Source organism: Numenius arquata, chromosome 25 (genome assembly GCF_964106895.1).
Source record: "Numenius arquata chromosome 25, bNumArq3.hap1.1, whole genome shotgun sequence".
Lineage (NCBI taxonomy): Eukaryota > Metazoa > Chordata > Aves > Charadriiformes > Scolopacidae > Numenius > Numenius arquata.
The window spans coordinates 523,770-544,388 of record NC_133600.1 but is presented as its reverse complement, the minus strand read 5'-3'; the positions used below and the strand labels follow the sequence as shown (position 1 = coordinate 544,388).

The window sequence follows — 20,619 nt, the reverse complement described above, 5'->3', positions numbered from 1 at the left end:
CAAACCCCTCTGTCTTGGAGTGCCCTATCTGCCAAGGGTCTCCCCAAGTCTGGCTTTAGTCTGTGCCTCTCTGCTGCCTCCCTGCCCTGCCAGACGGCGCCTGTGCTTGGTGCTGGGCATTCCTGAGCCCAGGGAGTGGAGCCAGCCGTAAGGACACCAGCGTTGGCACTGCCCTGCTGAGTGCTCCAGAGGTGTGTGCATCTGTGGTGATGGTGAGGGTAGGTAGCAGGGAGGAGGTGCCCATGTCCTTGCAGTGGGAAGGACACACTATGTCTCCCTGCTCTTTTGCTGAACCCAAGTGGATCAGTCCAGTGCTTGGCTAGAGCGAGACCTGTAATTTCTTGAATTCAAAGCACCACGTGCCATTCCTCCTTCTCTCTAGCTGCAAAGCAAAACAGGATGCTTTTCCTGAACGTGTTTTCTGACCCTAGGCTGGAAGTCGCTGGTGGCATGAGCAGCAGGAGCCAGTGCCCTGTCTCTCCCAGTAAGATTGCTCCAGTCCTAGGGCCTGCTCTGTGTCCACTCTCCTCCTTGTCTCCTGTCCCAGGGTTCTCATGCAGCTCGGTGACATCCCTGCACGTCTTGCAGCAGCCTCTCTCTGCCCAGCTGTGGACACACCTGAGCTGGTCTCTGTTCCGAGCCTGAGGGTCTCGATTGATCGTGGGGTGAATGTCCTGTGCCACAGCCAGGCCGTGTATCTCTGCTCCTCTCTCTCTGCCAGCCTCCCTGCCTGTCTCTTCCCTTATGCCAGGTACCCATGGGCACCTTCCCTTTCCCCTGTCGTGCAGGGATGACCTGGCTCCCGGTGCTCCTGGAGGCTTGTGGTACAGAGAGACCTCTGGCCCCGCTGCAGTTACGGTCCCTGCACAGCGGCAGCATCCTGCTCCCCACCAGTTCCCTCTGCACACCCCGTCCCGGGGCAGCGAGCGCTGCACTGCTGCTCTGTGCCTTGTCCTGGGTGCCCCTTCCTTCAGCACCCCCTCCCCCACCCCCAGCACATCCTCTGTCACCAGGGCATTCCCGTGAAGAAAAACTGGGGGGTTTAGTTTAGTGTTCCCTGCCCTGGCTGCCTCCCAGGAGCTTGGTCTTGTGACACGTCTGGTTCTGGCAGGTGATGAAGGATGCGCACTCCCACACCACATTTCCCTAGTAAGGACTTGAAGGAACCAGGATTCCAGTTAGGAAACCCACTGTTGATCCAAATATGCAACTGTGAAAGCCAGAAGTCCCTGGCTGGGGGCAGCTGGGGCCCGGCCCCGTGCTGCTGCGCGGCTGTGGCTTCACTCTCAGCTTGTTGTCTTTAACGTAGTTGCCAATAATTGGAGTTGTTGCATGTGCCCCCACAAATTTGAATCTTCAGCTTGTGGATGTGGGAAATCAGTGTCTCTGACCCGCCACCTTCCAGTGTCATGGGGAAACGGGCTGTGCAATTATGTAAATAAAAGTGAGACAAACTTTGGGCTGTTGCGTCGTTACTGGAGATGAGAGGGCCTGAAGAGCCCGGGCTGTCTCCCTGATAGCAAGCCCTGTGCTGGCTTCCCAGCCCGCTGTGGGCAGCTTTACTGACCTGCCCCCCAAGAGACCTGGCAGAAGGTTTCATATTTGAGCTGAAGCTGGACAAAACCCAGGGCTTTTGGTCATTTATGGGCAAGTTTCTCTTGTCTGTGCACAGAAACCTCCCTGGTGCTTAAGGCCAGGTTGGAGGGGGCTTCGAGCAACCTGGTCTAGTGGGAGGCGTCCCTGCTAAGGGCAGGGGGTGGGACTGGATGGGCTTTAAGGTCCCTTCCAACATAAACTGATCTGTGATTCTACGAAAATTCCAGTGAAGAGGAGCTAGGGTAGCAGTCTGTTGAGAAACCCAGCTTTCCTCTGGTGTCACCCTGCCTGCGTCAGGGTGACTAAGCTGGCTTTCAGAAAGCAGTTTCCTTTCCTTGGTTGAGGTGTGTTCCTCACCACACTGGACAAGTCCTTTGGGGTATTTCCCATGAGAAGGAGGATGTTCTGTGCTTCGGAGAGGCCCCTCGTGTCTCGGGATTGGTTTTGCAACTCTGGATCTCTGGATCTGCAGATCTGGCTGGGATCTCTCCGCAGGAGCTGGGGCTTCGGGTACCAGCCAGCCATTGGCACAACTTGGACGCCTCCTTGGCTGTTCTCCAAAGGGATGTGAGCACCAAACCCCTTGGCAAAAATGGAAAAATTAAAACTGGGCTAAGATACGCATGTTTTCAACGTCTGTGATTTACTCTCAGATTCCAGAAACCACAGCAGTGAGAAACTGATTATTTTGCACAGAGCGAACAAGAAGAATAAGCTTTTTGATCTTATACCAAGCCACTATCAGACTAAGAGTCTTTATGTTTCAGGAACCCATGTGCTTCTCAGTTTCTTGTCTTAAACAGTGAAGGACAATGGGTGACAGGGAAAAAACACCCCTTGAAATAGGGCACGATCTCCACCTGCAATGTTACCTGTTGCCCCCATATAATCTGACTGAAAGAGAATAGAAATGTCCAAGTCTGCTCATTTCTGGGGTGCTTCTGCCCTGGACCCTCTTTGTAAAAAAACAAATCAAACCAAACAAGCCAAGGTGTCCTGGCTGGCACCAAACAGACTCTCCGTTCTAAAAACTACAAGTAGCTTCACTGTCAGGAGAAGCCCCTGCAGTCCGACCTTCATTTTTAAGAGCTTGCTCTCCTAAAGTAGGCAGACACAGACCACGAACCTTTCACCTTCAGTTCCAGCTGGGCATCTCTGTTTCTGATGCTGCTTCAAACTGAGGAGGTGAAGTCCCTCATTACAGGGTCGGACGACAGAAGGTCTCAAATATGCACAGCTGCGGTGGATGCAGCACTGCAGCAGCTCTGTCCTGCCTCGGCACCCTGCTGTCTGCTCCCCATCCTCATCCCCATCCCCATCCTCATAGAATGATAGAATCATAGAATGGTTTGGGTTGAATGTGACCTTAAAGATCATTGAGTTCCAACTCCCTGCCCTGGGCAGGGACACCTCCCACCAGACCAGCTTGCTCCAAGCCCCCTCCAACCCGGCCTTGAACCCCTCCAGGGATGGGGCAGCCACAGCTTCTCTGGGCAACCTGGGCCAGGCTCTCACCACCCTCACAGCAAAGGATTTCCTCCCCACATCTCATCTCAATCTCCCCTCTTTCAGTGTCAAACCCTTCCCCCTCCTCCTAGGGCTCCCCTCCCTCATCCAGAGTCCCTCCCCGGCTTTCCTGGAGCCCCTTGAGGGACTGGAAGGGGATCCAAGGTCTCCCCGGAGCCTTCTCTTCTCCAGGCTGAACCCCCCCAACTCTCTCAGCCTGTCCTCCCAGCAGAGGGGCTCCAGCCCTCCCAGCATCTCTGTGGCCTCCTCTGGCCCCGCTCCAACAGCTCCATGTCCTTCTGCTGTTGGTGGCCCCAGAGCTGGAGGCAGCACTGGGGGGTGTCTCCCCCGAGCGGAGCAGAGGGGCAGAATCCCCCCCCCCTTCGCCCTGCTGGCCACGCTGCTGGGGATGCAGCCCAGGGTGCGGGGGGTTTCTGGGCTCCAGCGCACGTTGAGGGGCGTGTGGAGCTTCTCACCCACCGACACCCCCAAGTCCTTCTCCTCAGGGCTGCTCTCCAGCCATTCTCCACCCAGCCTGGGGTTGTGCCTGGGATTGCCCCAACCCGGGTACAGGACCCTGCGCTTGGCCTAGTTGAACTCCATGAGGTTTGCCGTGGGCCCACCTCTCCAGCCTGTCCAGGTCCCTCTGGATGGCATCCCTTCCCCTCCAGCATGTCGACTGCACCACGCAGCTTGGTGTCATCGGCCAACTTGCTGAGGGTGCACTCAATCCCACTGTCCATGTGTCCGACAAAGATGTTCAACAGCACTGGTCCCAGTACTGTCCCCTGTGGAATGTCCTCAGCACTGGTCTCTACTTGGACACTGAGCTGTTGACCATAACCCTTTGAGTGCACCCATCCAGCCAATTCCTCATCCACTGAGTGGTCCATCCATCAAATCCATGTCTCTCCAGTTTAGAGACCAGGGTGTCATGTGGGACAGTGACAAATGCCTTGCCTAATTTCAGGTAGATGACATCTGTTGCTCTTCCCTTACCTGTAGCGCCATCATAAAAGGCCACTTGTCAGGCATGACCTGCCCTTGGTGAAGCCATGCTGGCTGTCACCAATCACCTCCTTATTTTCCATGTGCCTTAGCAGAGGTTCCAGGAGGATCTGCTCCATGATCTTGCCAGGCACAGAGGTGAGACTGACGGGCCTGTAGTTCCCTGGGTTTTCCTTTTTTCCCTTTTTGAAAACAGGGGTTATGTTTCCCCTTTTCCAGTCAGCAGGAACTTCACCAGACTGCCATGACTCTTCAAATGTAATGGAAAGCATCTCAGCAACTTCATCCACCAGCTCCTTCAGGACCTGTGGATTAGGACCATCAGGTCCCATTGACTTACGTACCTTCAGGTTCCTTAGAAGGTCTCAAACCTGGTCTTCTCCTACAGTGGACAGTTCTTCATTCTCATAGCCCCTGTTTTTGCCTGGTCCTTCAACTCGGGAGGTGTGAGGAGAGGGGTTGGCAGTGAAGATCGAGGCGAAAAAGGTGTTGAGAATCTCAGCCTTCTCCTCATCTGTTGTTACCAGTTTGCCATTCTTGCTCATCGGGGGGGGTACACTTTCTTTAACCTTCCTTTTCTGGCTGACGTACCTGTACAAGCCCTTCTTGTTATGCTTAGCATATTCTCATCCCCATCCCCATCCTCATCCTTCCCCTCCCAGTGGCCACGCACAACTGACGAGTGAGGCATCCAAAGCCAGGTCACCTCCGAGGAGCCAGCCCTTGTCCCTGGGGAAGGGCAGCCCCCCTGTGTCAGTGTGGACCAGGGTGGAGGGGAGCAGATCCCAGCACTGCAAACCCAGCCAGAGGGGATGAAGAGAAGTGAGAAATGTTTAATTAGAAGCAAACCTCCAAAGTGGCTGGGGGCAGGTGCATGGAATTTCTTTTTGCAGATGCAAACCGTGAGCTACAAGGGGAACAGGAGATGTTGGAGAATGCAGGGCTGGACCCAGACCCTCACAAGGAGGCACCGGCCATTACGGATTCAAGAGGGGCTTGCAGTGAAGTCCCTCACTGAGGGAGCCTGTGCCACCGCCTGCAGCAGCTCAGCAGGGTTTTGCTTCTTTGTGGTGGTCCAGGGACACAAGAGGGCTCTGACCTCCACACCGTTATGGACTAATACAAAGACCTCCATCTCTTACGTGGGAAGTATTTGTTTGAGTTGACACTGGGAGAGTTTTGCTGTGTGCCTGCCCTGCCTGTAATGGAGAGGCCAGAAATGCTTTCAGGGAAGAGCTTTTGGCTCAGTAATTCACTCACCCGCCTGGCCTGCATGCAGACAAGTTGTCCATGCACCCAGGTGGCAGGGGAAGGACCAGAGTAAAGAGGCAAGGACATCTGTCTAAATATCTACTCCCTACAGAATGGCTATCAGTGAGGTGCATGCCGATTCGTGCAAATACTCTCAGCACTGCTGGTGTTTAAATGCATCCAACCAGCTGCCTGAGCTCAAAATAAATGGGAGGGTGGAGGTGGAACAATACACTCAAAAGCACTAATCCTGGGGTTAACGTGGGCTGAGAGCAGTCACTCCCTGGGATGGTGACCCACCACGTTGGGTGGAAGGTGGAGCACGAGTGGAAACGCTGATGAAAGATGCAGCTGATCCGAAATGAGCTGCAAGCACTGTGGTGGGGAGTCCTACCTGCCTCTGGCTTGTGAACGCGGAGCATCATGAAGTATGTAATGAAGGAACAGAAAAACAAAAGAAACTTCATCTTTGCAACTGTATGGCCTACAGAGGAGGAAAAGGCAAGGCGAGGAAAAACCAAACCCCTGTGGGCAACATGGAGGTAGACAGGAAAAAGGGGAGCTGGTCTGTGGAAAGGGGATTTGAAGAGTTTTAGCTGGGTGACTGATGGAGGAAAATCCTGCTAAAGACAACAGGGCTCCTTCTGGTTAAAGTGAACCAGGTCTAAACACCAGACCCCCTTTAATTTAAATAAGGGCAGGATGGAAGGAGAACTGGGGGTTGTGTTCCCCTTCCTCTGGCCCTGCTGTGCCACCTGGGGTCCCAGAGCCACCCAGGGGACCCACAGCCACCTGGGCATCCTGGACTCCTCGAGTCCTGGCAGCTGCACTCGCTCTGTTCCTGAAACCAAAACAGCCCAAGTGCCTCTGCCTGCCCCCCTGGCCGTGGTGGCAGCTGAGGAGCTCTGGGAGGAGACAGTTTGCTCCATTCGCTTGGATTTTTTTCTGTGCTCCGGTGATGCTGGATGGCGGGCACAACTCATGCCAAGGCTGCATCGCCCTGTGCTGGGTCCCCTCCTGCCCCCGGGCTGGGACACTTTGCCCAGCCCTGGAGGGCAAGTTGGGGCTGCCAGGACCCCTCCGGGCACCTTTCTGGGCTGTTTCTTCATGTCGGGGAGCGAAGGCGCTGCCTTCTCCATGCTAATGACCTGTTCTAATGGTGCTTTGTCCTGAGGTTCAGGGCTGGGGGTTACTCTCTGGTGCAGCCCCTCTACTGTATCGCTCTTTACGTGTCTGTTCCCTGCTTTCTCAGGCATTCTTTGCAAATTATGTTTTTATGTACCTGTCAGAAAGCTTTCCAGTCTGTGGTTTGCAAAAGCCTATGGTCTCCGCAAGGAGTTGACACTGTAACTGCACCCTCTCTGCTTTTGATTGTTTGTTTTGTAACCAATGTCTTCTTGTTGCTGCAGTTTCCCTTTTTCATGCTTTGTGGCTTGACATAACATTTATCAACTTTTCATAAAGGTAATGGGAGTCTGTCCTCAGTACTGTGTTGTGCAGTTTACATATATATATGACCATAATTTCCTGCCCTGGTCACCTCTCCAGCGTCCCTCGGTGTGTCGCTGTCTGCCAGACCAGGGTGACGATAGTGACTGTAATCAGTCCTTAATATTATTTTGCTTTTTGGCATCTGACTCCATAGGGATTTTATCTGGGTCCATGTGTTGGGTTCTGCTCCAGCTACTGGTGCTGAGCTCCTCACTCGCATTGCTCACACCAGTCCCCCCTGCAGCTGGTTTGGGGACATGCAGCCTCCCAGACACAGTGGCTGGAATTCAGGACCTCGAAATGCTCCAGCAGCTGCGCTGGGACCCCACTGACTCCAGGAGCTGCGACCACAGCCCTGGAGTGCCCACACCCCCTGGCACTGCAGTACCTGCCACCAAATCCACTGGCGCTGGTCCCACCAGTAGCCGGCACTTCGTCCCTGCAGTGCTCACACCCACAGGTACACAGAGATCATGCAAAACAGTTAAGAAAGGATTTAATGAGAAGGTAGGACAGACTGCGGTGATAAGGCACGGGGCTGGGTCAGGCAAGTGCACTGACCAGCTCCGTTTTACCCATGACCAGTCCCTTATACCCCTTTCTGCCTGTTCCTCCTCAGTTTCTCCCCAGTCCCCCTCCCCAGCGTGTTCCCTCATCACTTTCCAGTCACGCTGGCCCCTGCGAGCATCCTGGAGCCACAGGTCCAGAGACTGACTGTGCCTGAGGCTTCTTGTGTCCAGCCCAGGGTATGGAATGATTTATGGACACAGAGCATATGCGGGTGGCGGGGAGCTCCTAAAGGAGGTCTCTTCTTCCAGGAGAAAATCCAGTCACAGCTGAAGAGCCTCAGGAAAGAGAAGGGAGAACTGGAGAAATGGGAAAGGAAGGAGAGGTGGATCTACCAGGACTATCTAGTAGGTATATGGTGCTACCGGGAAGAAGTTCATTTGGGGAGGGTGAAGAAAGGTTGATTCTTGGGATCTGGGAGACTGAGTCATTGTGTCCAGCTGTTGGTGCACGATAAGCACCCCGGGAATCACAGTCACGCTCCACACCAGAAAGTAAAAGCCGTGGATACTTTTAATTGCTCCCTTTCCTTTTCCATGGTCCCACCCTCCCTTGAGAGGATTGTTCCTGCTCATAAGGATTTTTCCTTAAGGAAGGTGGAGAGGCAGAAGATTGTGCCTGAATTTAAGCAGCAGCGACAGTACCTGGAGGAACAAGAGTGCCTGCTGCTGGCTCAGCTGGGGGAGCTGGAGAAGCAGATTAAAACAAGATTGAAAGAAAATGCTGCTAAATTGTCCAAGCAGATTATCTGTCTGGATGGGCTGATGAAGGAGGAGTGTCTGCTGTCAGGACACAAGCCCCCACAGGTGGGGTCTGCTGAAAGAGCCCCTCACGGGAGAAGATCAGAGAAGGGCAGATCTGGGGGAATCGCCTCACCTGTGGGCTTCAGACACTTCTCAGTTTCTTACTTACCTCCCTTGGCTGTCCCTGTGGCTGTCACCAGTGCTCTGCTATAAGAAATGTGCTTAATGCACATATCAGTGAGAAGTGAAAATAAGGCAAGGAGAGGTTTGGATGTAAGGAGAAGATAAGCATTATCATGAGCTCCAGCATCCAGCTACGTTTGGGTTTGTGTGGGTTTTTTTTTAACTTAATCATTAAGATTAATTGGAAAAAGCCAGAGACACTACTCCAGCACCTTTTAAAGAGTTTGAACCTTCTGTATTTTTCATGGCCTTGTACATGGCAGCTCTGCAGTGCCGCGGCATTCGATGCCCCGGGGCCACTTGGCACCAAGCTCCTCCATGCACCGAATCTCTGTGCGTTGTCTCTGCAGGCCCTGCTGTGGGCTGGAGGGGATGAAGTAAGCTCTTTGGTGGTATTTGTCTCCAAGCCCTGCCAGTCGTCCCACTCGGTGGCCAGAGGAACCATGCAAGGAAAAGACGCAGGACCCTCCCAGTTCCCAGCACCAAGACCCGAGACAATGGTGTTTGCCTTTTCAGCCTCCCCCCTGCCACCCACATTCCGTGTCAGGGGCACAGCTTGAGCCACGAGTCCATCCCCACCCAGAGCCATGGGTGTAGCCTCTCCCCGGGACATGAAGCCAGGTAGAAAGCGAAGATTGGGGCTTCGTTTTCAGCATCAGCAAACGCCACCTGCCTGCCTGTAAAGTCCAGGCAGACCTGGATGGCCCTGGGGAGGCAGGCAAGGCGCAGGGGGGTCCAGTCAGGGTCAGTGAAAGCGTGATATTGTCCAAACCACTGCCCTACAGCCCAGATCCCCTCCTGGGGAGTAAAACTGAGGACCCCCTTTCTCCTGACAGACTCCTGGGCCACCCCCACAGCCCACCAGTCTCCCCCCTGGGCCACCTCCACCTCCCAGCAGTGCCTCCCCAAGGCAAAGCCCTGGCTGCCCAGCACGCACGGCTCCGTGTCAAACCGCTCGGGGTTGTCAGGCAGCAAGGTCCACTCGTCCCCCCGTCCCACGGCTCTCTGGTCACCAGCCAGGATGAGGAAGGGGTTGGCAGTGTCTGGGTCGAGGATCACATCAGCTGGGGACAGAGGAGGAGAAGCTGCCCAGAGACATCCAGCGTGGGGTGGGAAACCCCCTCCTGCCCCAGCCTCAGTGCTGCCCTGATCTGCCCCTGCTCCTGATCCAGGAGCTTATGTGTGATCCCTGGCCAGGGAGACCCCAGTTTCCTGGAGGAGGATGCATCTGAGTGGATGGGTGCACATCTGTTGCGCAGACACCTGGACCTGAGCCTGGGTGTCTCAAGCGCTCCAAGAGTGAAGCAGACACATCTGGGTACAAACCAGTGTGATAGACATTACCCCAGATTCCTGTTTCTTTCTGTGAGCAATGGAGAGAGCCAAGGATGGCACCTCAGGAGTCTTGGTGGTGGGTCTACAGCACAAGGAATTCAGCTGGGGGTGTTGCAGCCACCAAGTCTCAACCCCATGACAGGCCCAGGCTGGGACAAGCCCAGGGTGCTTTGACCCTAAATAGCTCTTCCACAGCAGAAGCAAGATGCATTTTTCTCCTTAACAGAGGACAGTTCTCCCTCCTCTTCCCTTCTGAAAACTCACCTCTTCCACTCATCTCCTCCACCTCATGGGCCAGGGACTCCCTCTCTTCTGTCTCCATCCTGGAGAGAGACCAGCACGTCTGCAGCAATCAGTGGGAGGGAAGGCAGGATTCCCTGTTGAAAGTGGAAATTGCAAGACTCGCCTAAAGATGATAAAGAAGCAGAAGGATGGAAAAGTCACGGCATTCAGGCACTTTTTAGACAGCCAACACTCACCTGTGGGTTTGTGCTGGGAAAGGAGGTTTCGGATGGGTCTGAAGGTCTTCAGTCTGCTCTCCGCTCCCCTGGCTACCTCAGCAGCTCCTGGCTGGACTGGGCTTGCACAACATTTCCAGCTTCTTCTCACGAGCAGATCAAAGTCCAGAGGGACTGGATGGCCTGGAGAGCACAGCCAAGAGAGGCACCTTTGCCTCTCTGTGGGTCACCACACCACTGGAGCTTCCACCTCCTCTTGGCAACCGCCTGCCATGCCCTGAAGCTGCCGGTGGGCGTGTGACCTCATCTAATGCTTGAATTTGGGAGTTCCCTGCTGATGTTCCTGCAGTGCCTGTCCTGTTTGCATCACAGGATCTGCCGCGTCTCCCCTCCCTCCAACCAGCTGTGTGTGGGAGATAAGGACCTGTTGCACTGCTGGAAGAGACTGTATCTTCCTGTGGCAGGATGCTCAGAGCCCCCCCGGGTCAGTGGCACCACGTGTACCTCCAGCCCAGTGGGTTGTCACCTGGGGACACCAGCCACAGAGCAGTGGCCGTGCTCTGGGTGTGCAGGCTGTGTACCATGATGAGGGAAGGGGTCTGGCTCCTTACATGCTGCTTGCCCAGACTTGTCATGCTGCCAGTGGCTCTTGGGGTGGAGATGTTTGCAGGGCACATGTTGCCTCCATTGCTCAACTGGTAAATGGGGGACAGCAGGTACTGGGTTTTGCATCCCACCTCTCTGTTCTCCAGGCAGCTTTTCGTGTGCCCAGGGGCGATGGCCTCACCCGCACTGATGGGGAACTTGGGAGGTGGCACCCACTCTGCTTTGTCACATCACTCTGAAAGCCACCAGTCGAGCACAAAATAAAGCAGAGTGCAAAGGGACCTGCTGCCAGATGGCTCTGCTGCCAGATGGCTCTGCTGCCTGGCGCTGGGACGGGGGCCCGGGAAGGCAGGACTGGGAACAGACTGGCTGGGCAGGGACTATTCAGACAGGCGATGATGCTGTCGCATGGTGGCATGGGCATGGTATGGTGGGGGCTGCTGCTGCACCTCCCATCTGCAGGGTCAACCACTGTCAAAGTTAAACGTGTGTGTGTGTCGGCCGCAGCCTGGCCTCAGCAGCACCCACCTGCGGGACCCACATTCCACACCAGCACAGGCAGCCACGTCCCTCCTCCTGCGAGGCCGGCCGTGGTGGGAGGTCACCAGTGCAGACACGCGTGTGACACACTCCAGTTCACGTGCACATTTGCAGATTCTGAAGCAGCAGCACAGCCCCTCTGTCCACCCCATGCCCCTGCCCAGCCCCTGGCTCCTTGACACTCCCCCCACGGGTGCCCTGCTCGCTGGCTGGTCCAGCTTGATGCTCACTGCAAACGTGCAGCACCCACAGTCATCCTGAAGGCTTCCCACACTTGTGAGTCCCCCCAGACACCAGTGTGGACCCTCCACCTGCCTGACACCCCTGCCTGGACCTGGACACTGACTCACTTGCCAGCCAAGCGTGCTGACCGGCTCTATTTTATCTACGACTGGGCCCTTTTATACCCCTTTCTGCCTGTCCCCCATTTTGTGCTCCCTGAATCCCTTCTGCTGCAGTTCATGTGCTTCCACTGACACCCCCTGGTGTCTGGGACCCCCCAACCTTGCATCCTTAACAGTTGCAAAAGCCAGGCTGACCCTCCCTGAAGAGATGCCTGCAGATTTGTGATATCCCAGCAATTAGCACGAGTGATGAGGTCAGTTTATTACACTTACCTCCACTGTCACTTGTTGGCCAGGTCTGTGTCTCTGTATGCTTCATTTATCACCACCCTTTTCCTTGTCATCCCTTTTGGCGGGGCCCTTTACCTGAGCAGATGCTGTCACCCGCCCCATGCCCCTGCGCTCCTGGCTGGGGACAGGAGGGTGCGGGACCCGGCTGGGCTGGCACGGCCTGGCCCACAGACCACCCTCCATGGCCTCACCTCTTGGCCAGCGGGGAATTGCTTTTAAGCAATTTTAAAGCCAGTGCTGGGCTTTGCTCCCAAACCTGGGAGTAAATCCTAGCTCCGTCACCTCCCTCCATCCCACTGCTGCCTCCGGGCTCTTCCTGGGGATGTGCAAGCTGCTGCCAGCATCCATCGCCTCCCGAGAGCCACAGGAGGAGAGAGCGATGTGTGTCTGCAGCAGGGACCTGCCTGTGGAAGCAGACGCGCTGACAGAAGGGCACTTCCGGAGCAAAAACATCACCAAATTACTCAGCGACTTCCATTTTTGAGCAGAGGCAGTGCAGGAGGAAACGGGTGGCAGGGTGGGACAGAGTGACGTTTTTGTTTGGTTTTTGGACCAGGAAGTTCTTAGCTCGGCTCAGCGTGGCCCCTCCGGACGCCCCGGCTGACAGTCGAGCGGCTCCTGCCCCAGCCCAGAGCCCGTGAGAGAGCTCGGTGTCCCCAGGTACACGGGGTCTCTGGGAAAGCTGCAGATTGAAATTGCTTTCTGCCATCTGCCCAGACTGGTGGTGGTTTTCAGCCCTCACTAACAAAGCTGGGTCTAAGTCAGGGAGTGATGAGGGGGGTGGGGGTGTGTTCAGAGCAGGGCCAGGTCCCATCTCGCCTGGGTGTTGAGTTAGTGTTTTGCTTATTTTCGTCCCCCTGGTCTGAGACCTCCTCCCACCCTCGGCAGGGGACAGGATACTGAGGGCCAGCTCTGCCCCAGCAGAGGAGCACGTGTTCGATCTGGGTTTCTTCTTCTCATCCCATGCTTTTCCATCTCTTTCTTAGAGCTGTATAAGAAGAGCAAGGGCTCCATATTAAAACGACTGCCACTTTTGCATGGAATTAGAGGAGGTGGTGTAGCTTGTCCTTTGTTCCCCCAAGGTAAAATCTTACAACAATTTTATACCAATTGGATACTTTATATGTAAAGCACTAAGTAAAGTCAGGCTGATGATGGAAAATTGATTTCTTTGGCATCTCAGGCTTTCCCCTAGACATTATAAAAACAGGCTGCAATCAGCAATAAACCCATTTAAAAGTAAATTCTGCCTTTTTTTTTTTTTTGTGTGTGTTTCCTTTTTTCTCCTCTCTTTTGCCCTTTCCCTCTCCTTCCCCATTTCCAGGTTGTGCTCCAGAGAAGAGGATGCTCTCCAGTTTCCACCTCTGCAGCTCTCTGACGGCGTTTATCGTTTATGGCTTAGTTTTCCAAGTTCACGAGCTGCAGTCAGGTGGGGATCCCCCTTGTTCTTGCTGAGCCCTGTGGCGTTGCTTCCAGCCTGAATATCTCCCCAGCTGCCGGCGAAGCTACTCCCCATGACCAGCAGAGCAGGGAGCAGGGTCCAGCCTTTGCCATAAACCTTGTGTGGGTCTGAGAGTGCCAGCATCCCTCTGGATCCTGGTTAATTCTTCTGCCCGTGTCAGCACAGGCATTCATGCAACCTCACTGGACCCACGTGGAGATCAGATGATGCCGATGAGCTGATTATAGTTTACTGACATTTCCCTCCCCACTTCCCCTGTTTCCAGCACGTTCCCAGCATGTCACCACTTTACTGGGCTGTGTGCAGGGTGTGCTGGACTCTTTGCAGAACCAATTCAATAAAGGGAAAACCAACATAAAAAGTCTTTTAAAAAAATATTCTGGGCTCTTTTCCTGTTAGATTGCTGACCTGGCAGCCCTCAAGGCAGTCCTGGCAAAAGGATGCAACAGAACAGTTGACTTGAAAATTACCAAAACAAAGTTGATTTTCTTTTGTTTTTCTTCAACCAGAAACCACTTTCTCTGTGAGCTGAGGGACAAGCTTATTAATAAGCCTTTTTTTTTAATTTCCAAAGATGCCCAGAGCACCTGAGATGTATTTTTCTCTTGTTATAGGTGCTGATTAGCTGAGGATGTTTGAGTTTTACTTGTACCCAAGTTGTCTGCTTTCTCCAGCCAACCACACAGAAACCTTCCAGCCGTTTCCTTCCTTCTTTATCCTGCCTTCTCCCCACCCCAAACAGCTTGAGCAGCACCTGTCCCCTTTGAGAACAAATCAACTTTTAGGGATTTGAAGAGTTTTTACAGAAGTACAGCACAGAGGAGCAGAGGAAGGGGTGGTGGCCTGGCCCCAGCCCTTTCACCATCCTGTGTGGCAGGGGTCCCTCTCCCAGCCCCCCCCCCTCGATGTCCCCTCTCCCCCAGCGCAGTTACGCTACCGACACCATGGCATGGCAGGGTAGCACACAAACCACGCGGAGCAGCACCCCCTGGTTTCCCAATCTCAGCCGCCTCAGCAAACTCACAGTTATTTCTTCTTCCTCCTGCGGCTTCTCCCAGCTCCGCTTAACGTGACGGGATCCCCCAGCCCCATCACCGTGGCCATGGGTGAGGATGTGGTGTTGCCCTGCCGCCTCTCCCCGGAGCAGAGCGCGCGGGAGATGGATGTGGTCTGGTTTCGGGAACAGTTCTCGCCCTTTGTGCATCGCTACAAGGGGGGCCAGGACCAGTACGGGGAGCAGATGCCTCAATACCAAGGGCGCACCAAGCTGCTGAAGGACGGCCTCTCCATGGGCAGCCTGAACTTGAAAATTTTCCATGTCCAACTGTCCGACAGAGGGAATTACACCTGCTTTGTTCACCGTGACTCGGATTACGACGAGGCTGTGGTGGAGCTGAAGGTGACAGGTCTGTAGTCCATGTCCCTGGTACCTCTAATTTACTTGTTCATAGCCAGCGTTCTTCTTCCCTGGCCTTCTTCCCAGCAGCAATTTCAGGCAGTTGCTTTGGAAATAGGGTTTTATTAAGTCCCGTGGTTGAAAATACCAAGAATGTCTCAGAGAGGTAAAATTGCCTACTGAGCAGCCATAAGGAGCTCGTGAGATACGCTACCTACTTTAGAAGTGTTCTTGATAGTTTTCTTCATACAAAAGAGTGTAAGAAAAAATTTGGCATTGCATAATAAAGTAAGAATGTCTTGGTTCGTGCTTTTATATTTTAACATCCAGGCCTGCAGATTATTTTGCTGCAGTAGAAGCCTCTCGAGCAGATCTTTCAGTGATCTCAAAAAGACTGTAAGAAGACTCCAGGTGACGCTTGTCTTAAAAAAAAACCTGGGATTTGTCTTTGTCAAAGTTCATCCCTTCTTGTCAGGGAGAGGAGCAGCCAGGCCACCTTTTTCCCCAATATCCGGCATCCCACGGGGTCACCTGGGGTCTCTCTTTTCCCGCAGCCAGCGGCTCTGCCCCGCTCATCGCACTGGAGCAGTACCAGGGCGGGGGGATCCGGGTGGCCTGTCGCTCGGCCGGCTGGTACCCGCAGCCCCAGGTGCTGTGGCAAGATTCTCACGGGCGGCATCTCCCATCCCTCTCGGAAAGCGTTACCCAGGACGAGAGTGGTCTCTTTGCAGCGGAGACCAGCATAATCCTCACCAGAGGCACGAACCAGAACCTCTCCTGCTCGGTCCGACATGCCCCGCGGAGCCAAGAACAGGGATCAGCTTTCTATATATCAGGTGAGCGGGGGACACGGGCATCGCCCCGTTAATGTTCCCAATGGAGCTGTGCTCTGAAAGCACCACTGACAGAAAATCTCAGGTGCATTTTGCAGACTTCACACATTTTGTGGTGTGTTCGGCACATCGAGTGTATTTTGCAGCAGCGTCTGTGCAGGTGTGCTGCCAAAATCCACCGGGTCTGTCTTAAGTGTGGGTTTAGGGTGAGGAAAAGGAAAAAGGCAGCCCTCGTTGCAGCAGAATTTCTGTAGACACCTGGGTTAAATACAAACATTCATAACACTGGAACCAAACGAAAAAAAACACCAACCCATGCCCTTAGTCTCACCTGCTGTGAAATCCTGTTCCATTAGTTTGGTATGAGGAACAAATCGCCATGTCTTGTTTTAGCATCTGCATATATTGGAATATATTTTATTTTTTCCTTGTCACATAGAAAAGCTCCCTTTTTACCAGAAGATTGATTTGGGATGGGGAATATATTGTGCAGATGAGATTTGGTGAACTGGACTAGCCATACACCAAACTGCACTGCGATGTCACTGCCATTTCATCTGTATCCTGTTCCTTTTCTGCTTTGGGAATGAACAATTTTGGGAGAATTTATTTCCCCAAATACCCGTACTTTTCTCCTGGTGATGCTGCACTGCACCGGAGTGTTGCTGTTGATGCATATGTTACCCCGTTTCTGATCCTATGTTGCCTAATGGAACATAATAATTTTTTCCAAAGGAGAAGAAAGCATGATTTAACTAGAAATAATTTGGTTAGAAACCCTTTAAACCTCTCCCCCATAATGTATGCAGATAAAACATCATCAGCCTGAGACAAGTGCTAAATTGTCAAAATGTGGAGGGTTTTCTAATTTCATTTTTTGTCAGTTTGTGGAGGCGATTCAGACCTGCTTGGGATAAGCTTGTACGAAAAAGAAATAATCGACTGCCTACTGCTGCTTGCAGAGTAACCCAGCACCTTTGGGGGTTTTATTTTTCAGATCCCTTTTTCCAAAATGCTCATCCTTGGATGACTGCCCTGGGTGTGGTGCTGGTTGCTGTGGTCGCACTCCTTACCGTCGCCGTTTATCTGTTTAAAATTAAAGGTAACATCCTGGCGCTGTGTCTGGGGAAGGGGGCTGCCGTGTTCAGCCACCCCTGGTGTTGACAGCCAGGTGGGTTTGGGAAATGTCGGAGTCTTGTCTTGGTGTCTGGGACACAGGAGCTTAAAGACCCAGGGATTTCATTTCTAGCAAGAAGAGAAAGGTTGTTTCTCCATCAAAAAGGCTGGCAAGGAAGGATGCGGGCATTAAAGCAGCGTGTGCCAGGCATTTCTCTGCCAGCAGAAATGGAGCAATGTCTGGCCCTGCAAAGCAACCCTGGCACTTTTTGGGGCCTGGCAGGGCTTGGTCTCCCTCTGAAAAACCCCTCTGGGGATAAATGATACAGAGGACTAAAGGAAACAGAAATCTTCTCTTTCTTACCAAAAGGTGATGGTCATGCAGGCACTGCAGCACTTTCTGCCTTGCAAATGGCTGTAACTCCTTCTGTGGTTCAACCAGTTCTCTTTGGAAGAGGTGATTTTTTAAAAATTATTTAGATTTCTTTTTTTTTTTTCTTTTATAGGAAAGCAGGAGAAAAAAATAGGTAAGATTTACTTTCCATTTTCCAGAAACTGAAGGATTCCCTCAAACGGCAGAATTCATGGGGCACATTTCTGGGGGATGGGGCGGGGGGGGGTGGGGAATGGTTGGGCTAGTGACTGTAGAAAATTGTGAAATGATGAAATGATGTAATTTTAAGGAAAAAACATTGCAGAACCAAAGAAAGCATGAACAGATGTTGTACCAACAGTGACCTTTGCTTTTCAAAGCGCCCTCAAGGTTCCTCACAAAGCTGGAGGAAGATTTGGATTTCATTTTGCAGGGGGCCCAGCGCTGTCTCAGTACTAAAAAAACCACAGGGTTAGGGTGATTCCATGACACTGAAGGTGAAATTTAACCCTGTGTTGATGCAAACCTGCCCCTTTGCCACTGCCATGAAGCTGGAGCTCAGGTCTCCGGTAAGGCAGCCCTGGCCTCTGCCCCAGGTGGGTTCAGGGAGAGGGGACAAGATCTTTCGAAGTCTTGAGAAGAAAGGTCTTGAGGATCTCCTGGGCTGACGCTTTTCCATCGTGAGCGATTTTAGCCTCCTCCCCACCCCAACAATTGTAATTGGTGAAAAAGGAATTGGCTTTGGTGGTGATGCTCTGTTCTGGTTTTGCTTTTCAGCGATGCAGGAGGCAGCACTGCGTAAGTCCCACTCCCCACCTTCCCAGTGAAATCCTCTGTGAGAACGTTCAGATATTCTTATTTATGCTCTCGTTCTGTCCAAATGTTCTTCTTAGGCAGATTCTTTACTCCCCACTCCCCTCAATAATACGAAAATTCACTCTGAAAAGTCATTATCATTATTGGTAATTGGTAATTTTGACATTGGTTGTCAATGTTTTTTACCATTCTCTTTTACTTTAAGTAGTGAAATTGCATTGAAAAGTTACTGGGTTTTAGGGGAAGATTACAGAAATTTAAGCTGTTGAGAAATTTCTGATAAAAATCCAGATTGCTTTATTACCAACAAATATAAAAAAACCCCAAAACCAAACCAACACCTGAAGAGGGCATATATTTTTGCTTGGGTATTTGCTTGCTTGTAGCTCATGGAATTGCCATGAAATAGTCATTTGGCTATTAAAAATGAACTCTTGCTAAACTGGTGCCAATGGTGGTTGATGAGGAAAATAAATAAATTCAGGTCAGCTCTCCCAGGAATCATGAGCATCCTTGCAGTCAGAGTACAAATCAGTGCATCTGCCCCCCCTCACCACAACCTCCCCCCGCCTGTGTGGGCCTTTACCTGGGATCCCAGGGAAGGGACTGTGTCAAACAGCAACTCAGGTGTGTTTCTCTCTGTTGTTCAGGAGACCGCGATGCAGAAATCGGTGAGTCTCCTTCTCTTCCTTACAAGGGATTTTATTATAGAATCTGCTTAGGGTGGTGGGTTTTGTTTGGTTTTTTTTTTCTTTTTCATTTTTAAACTGTGAAGTGAATTGAAGAATTGGAAAGTGGTTGGGGATGGGGGCAAAGGGAGAGAAGAAATTTGAGAATAAAAAATTAAAGATCATTGAAGATGGTGTCTGTAGTTGGGGACGGATGACTGCAGTGGCAGCACAGACAGGGTGAGAGTTCCCAGCACTGGCTGCCGGCACCTGATTTGATGGAAACACTGTGTAACAGGTCCCCTTGTAGGCAAGGGACCCCCTGGAGACCTCTTCCTGCCCCAGATTTGAGCAGGACAACCTGCACCATCACCTGCAGAGCAGAGCTGCAGCCTTGGAGTGCACAAAGGCATTGGCAGAAACCCACTCTCCTGCACGTGTGGGTGGTTATGGGAGAGGGTATGTCCAAATCAATATCCCACAGCTCAATTGTATTGGTTTATCTTGTTTTTCAGAAGAGCAAGCTAAGGAACTTGGTGAGTATCATTCTCCTTCCTATGTGGGAGACTTTTCAGTTGGGCCATCTTCTCATCTGGGTTTTGCAAGCATGCCCCAGTTTTGGTTTTCCTTCTGGGAAAGGAAGAGGTAGCAAATACTGAACTCATTTCAGAAATGTTCTTTTCCTTTGCTCTCTATGTGTTTTTAAGATATTTCCTGTAATCCTTCTATATTAAGAAGAAAATGCTTTCAGCTTTCAAAGAAAGTACAAACAGACCATAAATATGTGTCTGAGTCAGGACAGGCAGTGTGATTATATTCGTGGAAAATGCGTGGAGCACTTTCACATACCTAGATGTTGAAGTTCTGAAGCTACATTTTGTGAGATACAAATATTGCAACAATTCAGAAATTGTGCAACTACACAGGTATATCGTTATCCTGAGCTAATCCAGTACAGGTGTCTTCAGATTACGTCTCATCTGTGGTTATTTTTTTTAAAGCATGGAGAAGATGCGCAGTGCCAATAGAAGAAGGTAATTAAAGTTTGTTCTTTCGGGGTGCTGAATCATCTTCCCTGCTTTGAGCTCCCTTCCTGGCAGTTCCCCTCCCGCAGTGATGCTGGTGGGACCAGGGATGCTTCTGCCAGCCCCCGCTTTACAGGAGGAAGCATAACACTCAGGCCCCTTGTTTGTTTGCTGCCCCAAAACACCAGTGCCCCAGTTTCAAGAGAATCTGGAGAGTCCTGCTCCTCAGTGAGCAGTGCTGGCCTCATTTTAGAGACACGGGGACTTTTTCAGCCTAGAGGTCTGCTGACAATCCTCTTCCCTCCATGCTCGATGACATCTCTCTGCTTAATTTTTCTGTTCCTTGCACCAGTATTGCTACCTTGTGCAGCTTCTCGTGCCACAGTCTGCCAGCTATTGCTTGCACCCTTTTTCTTCTGTCCTATGCAGCCCCAGCAAAGATCTCTCCTGGGGGGAGCTCTGCCCTGATGTGTTGACTCTGCCTCTCCTGCAGTGAAGGTGATTCTGGATCCAGACACAGCCCACTGTGACCTTGTCCTGTCTGAGGATTGCAAAAGTGTGATACGACAAGACACGCGGCAGGACATCCCTGACATCCCGGAGAGATTTAACCCATGGCGCTGTGTGCTGGGCCGTGAAGGCTTCACCTCGGGAAGATACTACTGGGAGGTGGAGGCGGTGGATGGAGGAGGTTGGACTGTGGGGGTCTCCAGAGAAGATGTGAAAAGGAAAGGCGAGATCGAGTTTAAACCAGAGGAGGGCATCTGGGCAGTGGGGCAGTGGGCAGGGCACTTCCAAGCTCTCACATCCCCCAATCGCACTCTGCTTCCTGAAGTCCAGACTCCCAAGCGGATCCGAGTCTCTCTGGATTATGAAGAGGGACGGGTGGCATTTTTCAGTGTTGATGGGGGGATTCCCATCTTCACATTTCCCCTGGCTTCATTTGGGGGAATAAGAGTCCATCCTTGGGTCTGGCTGGGTCCTGGGACATGGCTCAAAATGTGGCCCTGA

At 52.4% G+C, this 20,619-nt stretch overlaps 2 protein-coding genes across 2 annotated transcripts; one reads left to right on the top strand and one right to left on the bottom strand.

The window, feature by feature from the left end:
- Positions 1 to 8,888: 8,888 nt before the first annotated feature.
- LOC141475564 (butyrophilin subfamily 2 member A2-like) lies at positions 8,889 to 10,002 on the bottom strand. The gene is made up of 2 exons (XM_074164003.1): positions 9,945 to 10,002; positions 8,889 to 9,409 (listed from the first exon to the last, which is right to left on the bottom strand). The coding sequence occupies exons 1-2, from the start codon at positions 10,000 to 10,002 to the stop codon at positions 8,889 to 8,891; spliced, it is 579 nt and encodes a 192-aa protein (XP_074020104.1).
- A 3,261-nt stretch (positions 10,003 to 13,263) lies between these two features.
- BTN1A1 (butyrophilin subfamily 1 member A1) lies at positions 13,264 to 20,619 on the top strand. The gene is made up of 10 exons (XM_074163768.1): positions 13,264 to 13,348; positions 14,440 to 14,787; positions 15,332 to 15,613; positions 16,608 to 16,712; positions 17,233 to 17,253; positions 17,877 to 17,897; positions 18,566 to 18,586; positions 19,099 to 19,119; positions 19,585 to 19,617; positions 20,102 to 20,619. Exons 1-10 carry the CDS (start codon positions 13,264 to 13,266, stop codon positions 20,617 to 20,619), a joined length of 1,455 nt encoding a protein of 484 aa, XP_074019869.1.

What these genes read in the sequence shown, in the direction of transcription:
- LOC141475564 (XM_074164003.1), bottom strand. Translation starts at nt 10,002, where the DNA reads ATGGAGACAGAAGAGAGGGAGTCCCTGGCCCATGAGGTGGAGGAGATG. An exon ending in GGAGGAGATGAGTGGAAGAG is followed by an intron (nt 9,410 to 9,944) that starts GTGAGTTTTCAG and finishes CTCTGTCCCCAG; the next exon opens with CTGATGTGATCCTCGACCCA.
- BTN1A1 (XM_074163768.1), top strand. Translation starts at nt 13,264, where the DNA reads ATGCTCTCCAGTTTCCACCTCTGCAGCTCTCTGACGGCGTTTATCGTT. An exon ending in GGTGGAGCTGAAGGTGACAG is followed by an intron (nt 14,788 to 15,331) that starts GTCTGTAGTCCA and finishes CTTTTCCCGCAG; the next exon opens with CCAGCGGCTCTGCCCCGCTC. An exon ending in AGAGCAAGCTAAGGAACTTG is followed by an intron (nt 19,120 to 19,584) that starts GTGAGTATCATT and finishes TTTTTTTTAAAG; the next exon opens with CATGGAGAAGATGCGCAGTG.